At 43.4% G+C, this 15,269-nt stretch overlaps 1 protein-coding gene across 1 annotated transcript in view; it reads left to right on the plus strand.

The window, feature by feature from the left end:
- Positions 1-15,269, plus strand: part of ITGA8 (integrin subunit alpha 8) — a 278,907-nt gene that overhangs the window by 96,432 nt on the left and 167,206 nt on the right. Inside the window, exons 6-7 of the mRNA XM_082258730.1 lie at positions 6,430-6,475; positions 12,335-12,460. Of these exons, the coding sequence (XP_082114856.1) occupies positions 6,430-6,475; positions 12,335-12,460 (172 nt within the window). The remainder of the gene's footprint in view (positions 1-6,429; positions 6,476-12,334; positions 12,461-15,269) is intronic.

The following is a 15,269-nucleotide window of genomic DNA, read 5'->3' on the forward strand; positions in this document are numbered from 1 at the left end:
CCCATTTGGAAAGATTGGCTTTCATTTCCTCATCGTGGAAACAAAACAGGAATGTCCCAAACAAGGACCGAGACAACAAGTAAACATTTACACAGGTTCTTAATGCATCACCCATTCTACCCAAAACAATAAAAGTATGAGCTAGAGGTACACTTTGTTCTTAAAGTAGATGTAAGCCTTCACTAAATGACACTTAGCTTGTTAAGGCATCATAAAACAATTGATATTTAAAAAAAAAAAAAATAGAATACTTGTTTTCACCTTTAATGTTTTGTTTGACTTCAGTGCTACTGATCTCCTGCAGCTTCTTTGCAGCCACTTCCTGTTTACATGCACTCCATAGATGTCTGCATGACTTTTCTCAGGGCGGGTTTCCTGATGGTAAAAATAGTGGCCCATAACTGTATAATGTGTAAAAATGAAATGAAATGGTCACTTGTAATCTTTGTTAGAAGCTTTGTGACAGGACAAAAAAAGGAAAGGCATAATAGAGAGACAGAATGTTGTCACCCTAAAATAGGAAGTGCCTGAATGAGGACCTTCATTACAGGATCCCCGGCTTATATTTTAATAAGCTGCAGATTTGGTCAAAATTATTGTGGCAGATCCACGGGTGTTTGGGTTTTCCTCTCCAGAAGAACCGTTTTGATGCCCTGCTGAATGAAAAGCCACAGGGATTCACCCCAGAGAAATTAAAGGATGAACTCCACTTTTATTGAGAAAAAAAATATTCCCCTCTTGGTATTCTATGTACATTGCAAAGATTGTAACAAACTTTGTTGCAGATTCCTACATTTTGTTATTCTGGGGAAATACATGTTTGTATGTGTTCATGTGCTCAGCGAATCTGTATGGGAGAGGTTTTATAATTATCAATTAGTTGCTGCACCTGCAGGGCTCTAATAAAGAGAACTGCAGAGTCTGCATTCCTTTAGACATGATTTCCTGGATGTAGCTCACCAAAAATGCAATTTTTGTTGTAGGGGGTGCACAAAATCTGATTTGTATCTTAGTGCAGACTTCTGGGAAAATCAGTGAGCCAATCCCACAAGCAGGAAATGATGTCTATAGGGGGCGTTCTGTACACAATCTATGTATAGAACACCTCCAGGCAGCCATAATGCATTGCATTTTACAGAGAATTACAGTGGCTGCAGATTGAAAAGGAAAGGTAATTTTTAAAAGCATTGAATCACAATCTGATTTGTGTCACAATTGTATATGCTCTATTAATTTTTTTACCCACAAAAGTGGACTTACCCTTTAAATTACTTTAGCAATAGCGCATTTCTGCACTCTCCTTCCAATGATTTTTCACTTTATTGTCTCATACAATGTTTTGAAAATCTTACAGCACAACAAACCAATTCTCCGAGTACGTTTGACAATATTTGGTCCCCATGTATAGGTTTCTTCCATATGTATAGAACTTTTTCACCAACCTTACATAGAGATTCATTGGCCCTGTAAACCGATCCCATTTTTTGCCCTACTGTTGTGCCACCACTTTGTCCTTCCAGTTTTCCCCTTCCCCTACTGTCCCTTTTCAAGTTCAAGAAAGTAGGAAGAGTAGTGCCCCATCATTGGTGTCAGTGGAAGTAATAGTGCCCCATCATTGGTGTCAGTGGAAGTAATCGTGCCCCATCATTGGTGTCAGTAGGAGAATAGTGCCCATCATTTGTGTCAGTAGAAGGAATAGTGCCCCATCATTGATGTCAGTGCAAGGAATAGTGCCCCATCTTTGGTGTCAGTGGAAGGAATAGTGCCCCTTCATTGGTTTAAGTAGGAGAATAGTGCCCCATCATTGGTGTCAGTGGAAGGAATAGTGCCCCACCATTGATGTCTAGTGGAAGAAATAGTGCCCCATCATTGGTATGAGTAGGAGAATAGTGCCCTATCATTGGTGTCAGTGGAAGTAATAGTGCCCCATCATTGGTTTAAGTAGGTGAATAGTGCCCCATCATTGGTGTCAGTGGAAGGAATAGTGCCCCATCATTGGTCTCAGTCGAAGGAATAGTGCCTCATCATTGATGTCAGTGGAAGGAATAGTGACCCATCATTGGCATCAGTAGGAGGAATTGTGCCCCATCATTGGCATCAGTGGAAGGAATAGTGCCCCACCATTGATGTCAGTGGTAGGAATAGTGACCCATCATTGGCATCAGTAGGAGGAATTGTGCCCCATCATTGGCGTCAGTGGAAGGAATAGTGCCCCATCATTGGCGTCAGTGTAAGGAATAGTGCCCCATCATTGGGGTCAGTGGAAGGAATAGTGCCCCACCATTGATGTCAGTGGAAGGAATAGTGCCTCATCATTGATGTCAGTGGAAGGAATAGTGACCCATCATTGGCATCAGTAGGAGGAATTGTGCCCCATCATTGGCATCAGTGGAAGGAATAGTGCCCCACCATTGATGTCAGTGGTAGGAATAGTGACCCATCATTGGCATCAGTAGGAGGAATTGTGCCCCATCATTGGCGTCAGTGTAAGGAATAGTGCCCCATCATTGGGGTCAGTGGAAGGAATAGTGCCCCACCATTGATGTCAGTGGAAGGAATAGTGCCCCATCATTGGTGTCAGTGGAAGGAATAGTGCCCCATCATTGGTGTCCTTGGGAGGAATAGTGCCCTATCATTGGTGTCAGTGGAAGTAATAGTGCCCCATCATTGGTTTAAGTAGGTGAATAGTGCCCCATCATTGGTGTCAGTGGAAGTAATAGTGCCCCATCATTGGTTTCAGTTGGAGGAATACTGCCCCATCATTGGTCTCAGTCGAAGGAATAGTGCCTCATCATTGATGTCAGTGGAAGAAATAGTGACCCATCATTGGCATCAGTAGGAGGAATTGTGCCCCATCATTGGCATCAGTGGAAGGAATAGTGCCCCACCATTGATGTCAGTGGAAGAAATAGTGACCCATCATTGGCATCAGTAGGAGGAATTGTGCCCCATCATTGGCGTCAGTGGAAGGAATAGTGCCCCATCATTGGGGTCAGTGGAAGGAATAGTGCCCCACCATTGATTTCAGTGGAAGGAATAGTGCCCCATCATTGGTGTCAGTGGAAGGAATGGTACCCCATCATTGGTGTCAGTGGAAGGAATAGTGCCCCATCATTGGTATCATAGGGAGGAATAATGCCTCACATTAGAGGGATGGACAGTTCCACAAGAGCCAGATAAAAGCAAGCGAGTGGCCTCAGTTTGGAGACCATTGCTTTGGAACAAAGAGGTTCTCAAGTGATACATTGTAACTCTGTCCACTTGACTTGCTTTGCTGATAGCTGTGTAATACATAAACATTTACTAACTAGCTGATAAAGTTAAACAATTTCTGAAAATCCTTGAGCAGAGGTTTTTTTATCATTGGGGGAAAAATGTTTTCATGCTCAGCAGCTGCCGGTGACACTGAAATTTCTCAGCTGCAACATCCTTTGGCTCTGTTCTGAAAATATTTAACTCAGAGACAGAATAAGCAGAACATTAACAGCAGTTATCTACAACATATTTATATTACGTGTCAGCCGTAATGTATAGCTTTTTCTATTTTCTTCTGCTTGTGCAACATAGATTGGTTAAATATGCCAAACGGAGCTTTACAAATGATCCCCATGGTTTGGCTCTGGTTATTTTTTAATATCTTTATGTTTTTTAGTCTTTTTGATGGACTGTAGAGTAATTAAATATGTTTTATACAGAAAAATCTTCAACTGATACAATTTGAAGCTCTTGAAGAACCTAAACTGAAAAAAAAAGATGGTTTACTCAAATAGTCCCAAAAGTCACATTATTATGAAAGGAGAAATGTTGACCTAAAGTGTATCCAAAGCCAAAAACTTTTACTTTTGTTTTGTTTTAGTTTTGGATAGAGATAGAGTGCAAACAGAAAAATGTAATAGACATTGCTTTGCGGCAAAAAACGCTGTAAAAAATTGCGTGAATTTGAGGTCACAAAAGTGTGAAAGGGGCCTACAGTAGTTAACGTATAGTGTGCCCCCTTTCAATGCAGACTGACCACAGCATGCCCCCTTCAATGCAGAGTGACCACAGCATGCCCCCTTCAATGCAGAGTGACCAGCGTGCCCCCTTTCAATGCAGAGAGACCAGCTTGCCCCCTTTCAATGCAGAGAGACCAGCTTGCCCCGTTTCAATGCAGAGAGACCAGCGTGCCCCCTTTCAATGCAGAGAGACCAGCGTGCCCCCTTTCAATGCAGAGTGACCAGCTTGCCCCCTTTCAATGCACAGTGACCAGCGTGCCCCCTTTCAATGCAGAGAGACCAGCGTGCCCCCTTTCAATGCAGAGTGACCAGCGTTCCCCCCTTCAATGCAGAGTGACCAGTGTGCCCCCCTTTCAATGCAGAGACCAGTGTGCCCCCCTTTCAATGCAGTGACCAGCGTGCCCACCTTCAATGCAGAGATCAGCGTGCCCCCCTTCAATGCAGAGACCAGCGTGCCCCCTTTCAATGCAGTGACCAGCGTGCCCCTCTTCAATGCAGTGACCAGCGTGCCCCCCTTCAATGCAGAGATCAGCGTGCCCCCCTTCAATGCAGAGACCAGCGTGCCCCCTTTCAATGCAGTGACCAGCGTGCCCCCTTCAATGCAGAGATCATCGTGCCCCCATTCAATGCACAGTGACCAGCGTGCCCCCTTCAATGCAGAGATCATTGTGCCCCCATTCAATGCACAGTGACCAGCGTGCCAAGCCGCCCCCCCCCCCCCCCCCCCGAGACTAGTGCACTTACCTGCAGCAGCGGCATTACCTGTAACCTGTAAAGGCTTTTAAAGTGTCACCCATGGATAATTTTTAGTACTGTAGTTTGTCGCCATTTCATAGGCATGCGCAATTTTAAATCTTGGCATGTTTGGTACCTAATTTTAGTGGAAATTATTCTAAATGGCTTGGGTGGATGGCAAAGTTCAGTCATGATGGCTATAAACCCAGTCAATAAGCTTTCATTTAATCTCTAACATGAGGTTGTTTTCAATCTTAATAAACCTGAAGCCTTCAACTAAAGCCTCGTTCACATGTCACTATTCCATGCGTGCCTTGTGCAGGGCAATGCTTTGTCGGGACGGGGCTGCACAGGTGTTGCGTGCATCCCCATGCCGGCATCCTATTGTTATCTATTAGGACACACAGCTGCATGGATATGATGTGCGAATCCCCGAACACACACAGGATGGGTTTAGGGACCCGTACCCACACGGATGTCATATTGGGGCACAGCAGCCGTGTTTGTGAAGCTGTGTGTCATAATAGAAAGCAATGGAAACCAGCATGTGGATGCACGCAACACCTGTACATCCCTGTGCAGGCAAGATATGGCTCCGCACATCATGGAATTGTCCTGTGTCAACAAGGCCTTAAGAATACCTAATGATTATGCAATGAAAATCCTCATTCAGACATTGTTTGAGGCGACAACTTTCTCTAAGTTGTGCTTCTGTGTTGTCACATGCATCCTGGATGGATACTACAAAAGCTATGCCAACACATATTAAACAGATATAGTCCACCATTGTAGACAAGAACCATGCCAACACATATTGAACAGGTATGGTCCACCATTGTAGACAAGAGCCATGCCAACACATATTGAACAGGTATGGTCCACCACTGTAGACAAGAGTCATGCCAACACATATTGAACCGGTATGGTTCTCACCATTGTAGACAAGAGCCATGCCAACACATATTGAACAGGTACGGTCCACCACTGTAGACAAGAGCCATGCCAACACATATTGAACAGGTACGGTCCACCACTGTAGACAAGAGCCATGCCAACACATATTGAACTGGTATGGTTAAGCATTGTAGACAGGAGCCATGCCAACACATATTGAACTGGTATGGTTTACCATTGTAGACAGGAGCCATGCCAACACATATTGAACTGGTATGGTTTACCATTGTAGACAGGAGCCATGCCAACACATATTGAACTGGTATGGTTAAGCATTGTAGACAGGAGCCATGCCAACACATATTGAACTGGTATGGTTTACCACTTTAAGCAAGAACCATGCCAACACATATTGAACAGGTATGGTCCATCATTGTGGACAAGAAAGCCAAGATGCGGTTGAAAGAGTTTGGATGAGATCAGTAGAACTGAGGTGCACAAAAGTGAAAAATTGTATTTTTTGGGAAAAAAAACTTGCCAATTGTTATAATGCACAAAGCAAACGAAATGTCATCCAGTGAGAATTTAGATCTAAGGGCTTCTAGCTGGAAAGTCCCCCTTCTTTTCTTTGTTCCTGTTGCCCAGCAACTGTAGCATCTTGGATGTGACATATAACAGTAGCATATTATTCTCAGCTGTCTCTTCTGCCCCATTCCTCTAATACTGTCAGGGCCACTTTAGTTTGGAACTCTCAGACAGTTTACACATGCAAAGTATTAATGAATGTAATTTGTCTCCTGTCTAGAATGGGGACCTGGCTCTCGGAGGACCTGGCAGCTTCTACTGGCAAGGTAAGATTGATGCAGCCGGATCCGGCACGACATTGATCACTTGTTACATTCAGCGACGCTCATTCTTACCACCATTTGCACGCATTTCAGAATGTCATGTCTTGTATAATCCCGCTGTCCAGTTTTTTTGCATTCCGGGGAGGTGAGGTCATATCTGGATTTGGAATAAGTGCAATAACTTTAGAAAATCATCTTTTCACACGGTTCTTGTTACTATGTATTTATGTAACATTCAGCTAGAGCCGTCCTATTAGTTCCATTAATAGTCTGACAGCCATAAGACAGAGCATCTCGTGTCCATTGAAATCCCTTTAATACAGTCTTATTTACAGAAATCTGTTTGGCCTGGTCTTCTTCAGCTGTTGGAGCTGTTTGGTTGGCCTGTTCTGCGGAGTGTGATGGAAAGCATATTTGAAGAAATACAGAGTATGTTTAAAAAGTGGACACAAGAGACACATTTACTCCTTGAGATGGAGCGATTGCTAAAGCAGGAAATCTAATCTTCATAGTATTGTCATTAAAGGAAGCCTTCAGGAGAAAAATGCTAGTTTCCTGGCTGTATAGTAGAGGTGCAGCACTAAACAATAATAAAACAGATATAAATATATAAAACCAAAATTAAGCAGCGCTAGCATATAAAAACAACATATCAATATTTACTGATATATGTGAAATAAATAGTCTTTTGAAATAAGTGAAAAAATCCGAATAAAGTGCTCAAGTGCAGAAATAAATTACTTAAAGGTGCTCCAAGGTGATGGTGACCCCTCTTGGATCCCCACTCACCACAATGCCAGATTGTTAGCGCTTGAAGTATATGCTGCACAGAGCCTCCTTTCATGGACTATCACTCGGTGTATTCATATACCCTCGGATAGAAGTGGGTATGATCCTCCTCCGTATCCACCATTAAAATGTAAATATAAAAGGACCGCACATAGTGAAGGATGTATTTAAAAATGTATTGCCAAATTAAGGGTCTTAAAACATACTCACAAAAAAAATGAATGGTATCGCATTAGTCACACAGATCGTGGACGCCGCAATTGGCGTGCGTTCCACTGTATGACCAGGAAGTGCTTTACCGGAAGTGACGATACGTCAACGATACGTCAACGTGTTTCGCCCTCAACGGCGTTTTCAAAGACGATATAAATATATCAAAACAGTAAATATCTAGTAAAGTATAGGCCCCCATGCACACTGGACGTTTTTGGAGCTGCTGTTAGTAGCGTCAGACATTTATTTTTGCAGCTGCAGAACGCCCATCCATGTTATTCTATGGCCTCATGCACACATAGAGCTTTTAGGAGCTCCAAGTGGCATAGGCGTTTAATAGCTGCAAAAAAAAAAACAGGACCAGTGCGTTCTGGAGCTGCAGCGTCAAGCTGTAAAAACATCTGACGCTGCTAAAGACTGAATAACGTTGCTTAACGTGCGTTAAGCCACGTTATACGTTTTTTTTTCTTCCATTCAAAATCAATGGTTCCCTATGGGAGCCTATTGATTTGAATGGATGGCGCATCACAAGTCAGGATGATCCGACTTGCGGTGCGACTTGCGCTGTGAGAATCTTGAGGGGGAACTCCACACCAAAATGGGGAAAGAACGGCGTGGGGTTCCACCCCAGGTTCCAAACCAGGCCCTTCGGGTCTGGTATGGAATGTGAGGGTAGCCCCACGCCGAAAAAATGACTGAATAGCTTTTTTTCTATGCTGAGATCACCATTGAGATATTTATAAATTGCGATCATGTCCCCTCTCAGGCGTCTCTTCTCCAGGGAGAATAAATCAAGCGATTTAATTCATAATTAAGGTCCTCCAATCCCCTAATTAGTTTAGTTTCCCTTCTCTGGACTCTCTGCAGCTCCAACACATCCTTCCTGAGGACTGGTGACCAGAACTGGACAGAGTACTCCAGATGTGGTCGGACCAGAGTTTTATAAAGTAGAAGGATTATAGTCTTATCTCTAGAATACATCCCTTTTTTTATGCATGCTAATATTCTGCCGGCTTTGGCAGCTGCCGCTTGACATTGCATGCTATTGCCTAATCTATCATCAACCAAGACTCCCAGATCTTTCTCCATTTTTGATTCCCCCAGGAGTTCCCCCCCTAAAGTGTATTGTGCTTTTATGTTTTTAGTCCCCAAGTGCAAAACCTTACACTTCTCCACATTAAACCTCATTTGCCATGTCGTTGCCCAGTTCATAAACTGAAGCAAACTAAACACAGTTACCTATGCTTCTGTGATGAATGAACACAGAAGCAATCAGAACTGATCGCTCACTGTGTTCATTCAGGAAAGGAAGAGGCCGGTAAATATGGCATATTTACCAGCCCCAGCTCTCAATCCTGAAACCCCTCCCCTTTGTGCCCTCAGCAGCTGTCAGTGGGAGAGGAGAGGAGGGAAGCCAGCAGTGCTGTGGGGGGGGGGGGGCACACAGGAGGACCTGGACAGCAGGGGGAAGGGGGTGCAGATACTAAATCCAATCCCCTTGCAGAGCATCCGGAGGTAGAAAGCCATCAGTGGTGCAGGGGGATCCGCTCTGCAGGTGCTCAGGCCCTCCTTCTGAACTGATGGGGCCAGGGCCCGGTACTGGAGGGCTGGCTGTACTGCCTTATCAGCGGTCCTGTCCATACATCAAGGTATTTCAATATTTGTAAAACGGTACAGGAGAGGAGCTTTTACAACTGTGCAAGACTGAGGCTGGAGTTCAGCTTTAACAATTATAATTAAAATATAAGAAAGTTCCCTGAGTTGTATGTACCTTTATTTATTTAATCCCCTCCATTCTAATCAAGTATTCTGTTGGTTTGATCATGCCACATGTTGCCCATAAAACAAAATAAAGTGTGTTTAGTCAGCAGATTTGCTTGTTTTTTGAACCGTATAACCCGTCCCTCTGTATTCTGGATTAAACTTGATTTTATTTGTCGGCAGCGATATGAATTGTAACTGTAGGATGCACGCCATAATATTTCTGAGCCAAACTGACTGAAATAAAATCAGTTTAGATGATGTCCTTCATTAACGATGCCTTATTACTTCCACCTGTAGGGTCCAATCATCATATTCTAACCCTACGTAGGTCTGCTGACTACGATAGCGTTTTTTTTTTTTTTTGTAGCGCTTTATAGATTTCCGGTCATAAAAGGAAAACAGATGGGAGGTATATAGACGGCTCCCATTAAAACAGGTCATGTTAGTTAATTGGCTGAACTGTAAAGGAAATTTTGGAATAAAAAGCGAATAAACAAAACCAAAAGGGTGTGCAGAGACTAGGGTTGCCACCTCATCCCTTTAAAACCAAACACTTATTAATCACACAGGTTCTGGGGCCAATTTAATGCAGGCAAGGCACTAAAATAATTTAATTACCACCTTAATAAGCCACAGAACCTGTGTAAATTATAAGTGTTTGGTTTTAAAGGGATGAGGTGGCAACCCTAGCAGAGACAGGGCACTGTGTGAACATGAAACGCATTTAATGGAATACTTCACCCAGAATTTAGAATTAGGTTGCATTCACACCTGCTGTATGTATGTGTGTGTGTGTATATATATATATATATATACAGTATCTCACAAAAGCGAGTATCACATTTTTGTAAATATTTAATTATATCTTTTCATGTTACAACACTGAAGAAATTAGTGTGTGTAGAAAATATACAAAGTATATTCCACGTGCCAAGGGATTATAGTGTGGAGGTTATATGTGCAAATAACCTATGTGCCTAAAAATAGATGAATAAGCAGCTGCTGTAGGATAAAGGGTATACTGAAAATGAATGGTCTTATAAAAAAGGCCAAAAACAGCGCTTGAAATGACACTTTGCTAGAATGTAAAGTAGTCAGTGTACAGATTATATAACAGTGTAAATTTGCTGCCCCCTCAAAATAACTCAACACACAGCCATTAATGTCTAAACCGCTGACAACAAAAGTGAGTACACCCCTAAGTGACCATGTCCAAATTGGGCCCAATTAGCCATTTTCCCTCCCCGGTGTCATGTGACTCATTAGTGTTACAAGGTCTTAGGTGTGAATGGGGAGCAGGTGTGTTAAATTTGGTGTTATCGCTCTCACTCTCTCATACTGGTCACTGGAAGTTCAACATGGCCCCTCATGGCAAAGAACCCTCTGAGTGTCTGAAAAATAAAATTATTGCTCTACATAAAGATGGCCTAGGCTATAAGAAGATTGCCAAGACCCTGAAACTGAGCTACAGCATGGTGGCCAAGAAAATACAGTGGTTTAACAGGACAGGTTCTACTCAGAACAGGACTCGCCATGGTCAACTAAAAAAGATGAGTGCATGTGCTCAGCGTCATATCCAGAGCTTGTCTTTGGAAAATAGACGTATGAGTGCTGCCAGCATTGCTGCAGAGGTTGAAGGGGTGGAGGGTCAGCCTGTCAGGGCTCAGACCATACGTCGCACACTGAATCAAATTGGTCTGCATTAAATTGGTCTGCAAGCCTGTCATCCCAGAAGGAAGCCTCTTCTAAAGATGATGCACAAGAAAGCTCGCAAACAGTTTGCTGAAGACAAGCAGACTAAGGACATGGATTACTGGAACCATGTCCTGTGGTCTGATGAGACCAAGATAAACTTATTTGGTTCGGATTGTGTCAAGCGTGTGTGGTGGCAACCAGGTGAGCAGTACAAAGACAAGTGTGTCTTGCCTACAGTCAAACATACTAGTGGGAGTGTCATAGTTTGGGGCTGCATGAGTGCTGCCAGCACTGGGGAGCTACAGTTCATGGAGGGAACCATGAATGCCAACATGTACTGTGACATACTGATGCAGAGCATGATCCCCTCCCTTCAGGAACTGGGCCGCAGGGCAGCATTCCAACATAAAGAGCCCAAACCCACCTCCAAGATGACCACTGCCTTGCTAAAAAAGCTGAGGGTAAAGGTGATGGACTGGCCAAGCATGTCTCCAGACCTAAAACCTATTGGGCATCTGTTGGGCATCTGTTGGGCATCCTCAAATGGAAGATGGAGGAGTGCAAGGTCTCTAACATCCACCAGATCCGTGATGTCCTCATGGAGGAGTGGAAGAGGACTCGTACGACAGAATTCAAGTTCAGAAGTGAAGTGTTGAATTGTTTTGTATGCATTCTTTCATTTCCGAGCATGCGTAGTCTTGCTCCTACGATTTTTCTCGGACAAAAACTGTGCTAATTAAACAAAAATCGGACGTTGTGTTCGCACACAATAAAAATGTTATAGCCTACACATTCAGCTTTTGTCTTCGGGAAAATTTGTAATCGCCTGTCGAAAGCACTGAACCAAAGGCAACTAACGATCCGAAAATCGTCAGGTCGCTCGTCAGACGAACTTTACTTCCGAATATCTTATCGTGTGTATGGGCCTTAAGCCTAGCCTACTTTGTTTGTTACAAAATATTTTAAGCTGTGAGTTTGTTATCATGCCTTGGATACCCAAGAACAAGACCCATCAGATGAATAAAAGGAGTGATTTCAGTGGCACTACAGGGCACTCCATTATCCCTGGGGACATCACTATCTTCCAGTTCAATTCAATATTGAGCCTATACAATAGAATGATCCACTATGTATGAACATGATAGTTCAAGCCGGGACATTAATTATCCAACTAGATGGACTGCCCTGACTTCACCCAAGCTAGCTTTAAACAGGCAGCTGTGTCCGGGGTAGGGTAGCAGACAAAGCCGAGACTTTGGCCTACGCCCAGACTTGCATGCCTCTAGGTAACGAACCTGATTTTTGCAGCAGGAAGTGGTCTATTTTTTTTTCTGTATTAATTTAAGTAAAACAGATTATTTTTATTAACGTTTTATTGAAATAGTTATTTTTTGATTTCAGGACAAGTTTTCAGTGTCAGCGTTGCAGAAATCATTAAGGGTTATTCCTTCAGGGATATTATGCGGGAAGTGGCTGGAGAAAGAAGGACCAAAGTCGCTGACTCAACCTACGATGACAGCTATCTAGGTAAGATTGTAAACTATATTTACACCAAAGAACAAAAAATGTATAAAATATATTGCAGCTGAGCAGTTTTGAAATGTGGTGGCTGCATTCTTTTTCTTTTTTAGGCTTTTCCCCCCTTTATTTCTACCTGGGGATCCAGCCTGTAACACACTTTTTGTGGCTGGGTGACAACACCCATTCACTGCACTGTATCTATGGAAGAGCAGGGTTGTTACCTACGGACTGGAAATGTGTTAGGGCTACAGAACACCTCCCCTTCTCTTCTTTAATATAACACAGTAGGGATGTGCACACTGTACAGGCGGACCTGATCGTATTCTCCATGCACCCCTATGGAGCAGCAGATGTCAGCGAAGACATCTCCGCTGACACTCGCTGCTATGCGATCCGTTCCAATCCAGTCCGTGAAATCCAGACGGATGGAAACCCTATTTTCCTTCCATCTGGAGGATCGGATCAAATAGGATTGGATGAAAATGGACAGGCGGTCGTGTTCATCCAATCTCTCATAGAGTAGAGCGGGGATCTGACCGCTCCGTCTCTGCAAAGTAAGCTGAGATGGAGCTGTCATCCACCTGCCCTGCTCAGCGGGGAGATCCCCGCTGAGCAAAACGGAGTCCGCCGGGCGCACCGCTCGCGTGAAAGGACCCTAAGGAACGTGTGCGTTGGGAATATTGTGTTCGGCCACACATTACCAGGTGCATTCCTGCAATGCATGGATATAATTTGGCCCTGAATCTCTCAAGGACCCCATTTGACTATTCTAGGGTTACCAAGGGGGTCTTCCTCTGCCTCCTGGATTTTATAATTTACTATGAATATAGAAAAATGCTGCAAGCAGAGTGAGACCCCCAAGACAGAGGGATGGGAACAAAGCGGGAGCAACGATAGAAAAAAAATACCAATGGAGTCCCTGAGTGATAAACAAATGATGAGATATTGGGTTTATCATTCTATAACAAGAACTAATGAGTAAAATGTAATAAGTAATAGGTAGAGTGGGAATGGTGTCTTGTCTTACATTTCAATTGTAATGAGTTACACAAAACAAGTTCGGAGTTCTGATTGAGAAAACTTTCCTGCAGGACAGAGCAATGTGAAGTCAGGACAGTGAGAGGCCGCGGTCTATAGAATATATCACAGCAGCATGCAGTGCGATGTATAAACAGGATATAGTCCATTGAGATATGCCCTTCCTCAGAAGGGTGTCCTCATCTCCATAATATGGTTTATTTATATAGGGAGAGATAGTTCCATGTCCCACATAATCTCATACAGAGAGGCATCCCACTGATTATTGACATAGAAAATACAAAAGATAATTGTATTAACCACTTCAGCTCCGGAAGGATTTACCCCCTTAATGACCAGGCCATTTTTTGCGATACGCAGTTTAACGGACAATTGCACGGTCATGCCATGCTGTACCCAAATAAAATTTATGTCTTTTTTTTACCCACAAATAGAGCTTTCTATTGGTGGGATTTGATCACCTCTGCATTTTTATTTTTTGCGCTATAAACAAAAAAAGACCGACAATTTTGAAAAATAAAATTAATATTTTTTACTTTCTGCTGTAAAACATATCCAATGAAAAAAAATTTAAAAAATCTAATTTCTTCATCAATTTAGGCCAATATGTATTCTGCTACATATTTTTGGTAAAGAAATCCTAATAAGTGTATATTGATTGGTTTGCGCAAACATTATCGCATCTACAAACTATGGGATACATTTTTGGACTTTTTATTTTTTTTATTGTTTTTACTAGTAATGGCGGCGATCAGCCATTATTAATCCGTCCCCCACTCTCAGTTTGAAGGAACCTTTTGTGTACTTGCAGCTGCCAGCGAGAAGAAGAGGAGGGAAGCCAGCAGCGCTGTGGGGGTGGGTGGGGGGGCACACGGGGGTCTGGGCATCAGGGGAAAAGGTATAGTGCACAGGGAGAGTAATCGTTGTGGCGGGGGCATCACTAGAACTGATCCTTCGTATTTCTCCCTCTGCTAAAGCTAAAAGCCAACAGGAGGGTGAGGAGAAGAAGCCAGGTTTCAGGTGCTGCAGAGAGAGCCATGCAGGGGAATGATCCGGTAATTGCCCCTCTGCCCCAGCAATCTCCCTCCCTGCCCACATCTGATTCCCCATGCTGCCTGGACCCTCCTGCTGGCCTGGGCCCTGTACAGGAGGACTGGTGGTACCCCCTTATCTATGGCCCTGGTTGCAGTAGCCCATCGTTCCCCTTGACAGCCATCACTGATGTTGTGTGTAAAACTGAGGATGACACACGTTCATAATCCTGAGACTACGGGACCGCTCTGTGTATTACAATAAACAGTCCCTTCACTTCACTCATTTAGTGTCTGCTCCAATGTGTAACATGGCGGGATTTGTTTACACAGCCTCATTGCTGCAATCAGGAGTTCCAGGGCCTTGTGGCTTTATTGGCCGTTTTATCTGACAGAACGTTTCTGTGAGGGTCTCCTCCTGAACGCTCAAACAGGATGGAGAAAATTCCATATGTAAATAGCTGCTACACTGCTTACTGGTGAGGCAAATTAAAACCTACGGCTTCCTAGATTTCAGTCACGTTCGTTTTAAATCTCGGAGATTTGGAACTGTTAGGGCATAATGTGAGGCCCGCTGTGACGAGGGCCATCCATACTACGCTGTCATAGGACTAATTGGAACCAGGCGCGGCCTTGTAATTAGAAAAAGAGCTTTGATGCCTTAATCGGCCTGTACATCATCAGATTATATAATAATACAACTGAGTAAAAATGATTAGTAAGGCTCAGGCACACGAGCGCACAAT

The sequence above is a fragment of the Pelophylax lessonae genome (genome assembly GCF_965119305.1).
Source record: "Pelophylax lessonae genome assembly, chromosome: 5".
In the NCBI taxonomy this organism is placed as follows: domain Eukaryota; kingdom Metazoa; phylum Chordata; class Amphibia; order Anura; family Ranidae; genus Pelophylax; species Pelophylax lessonae.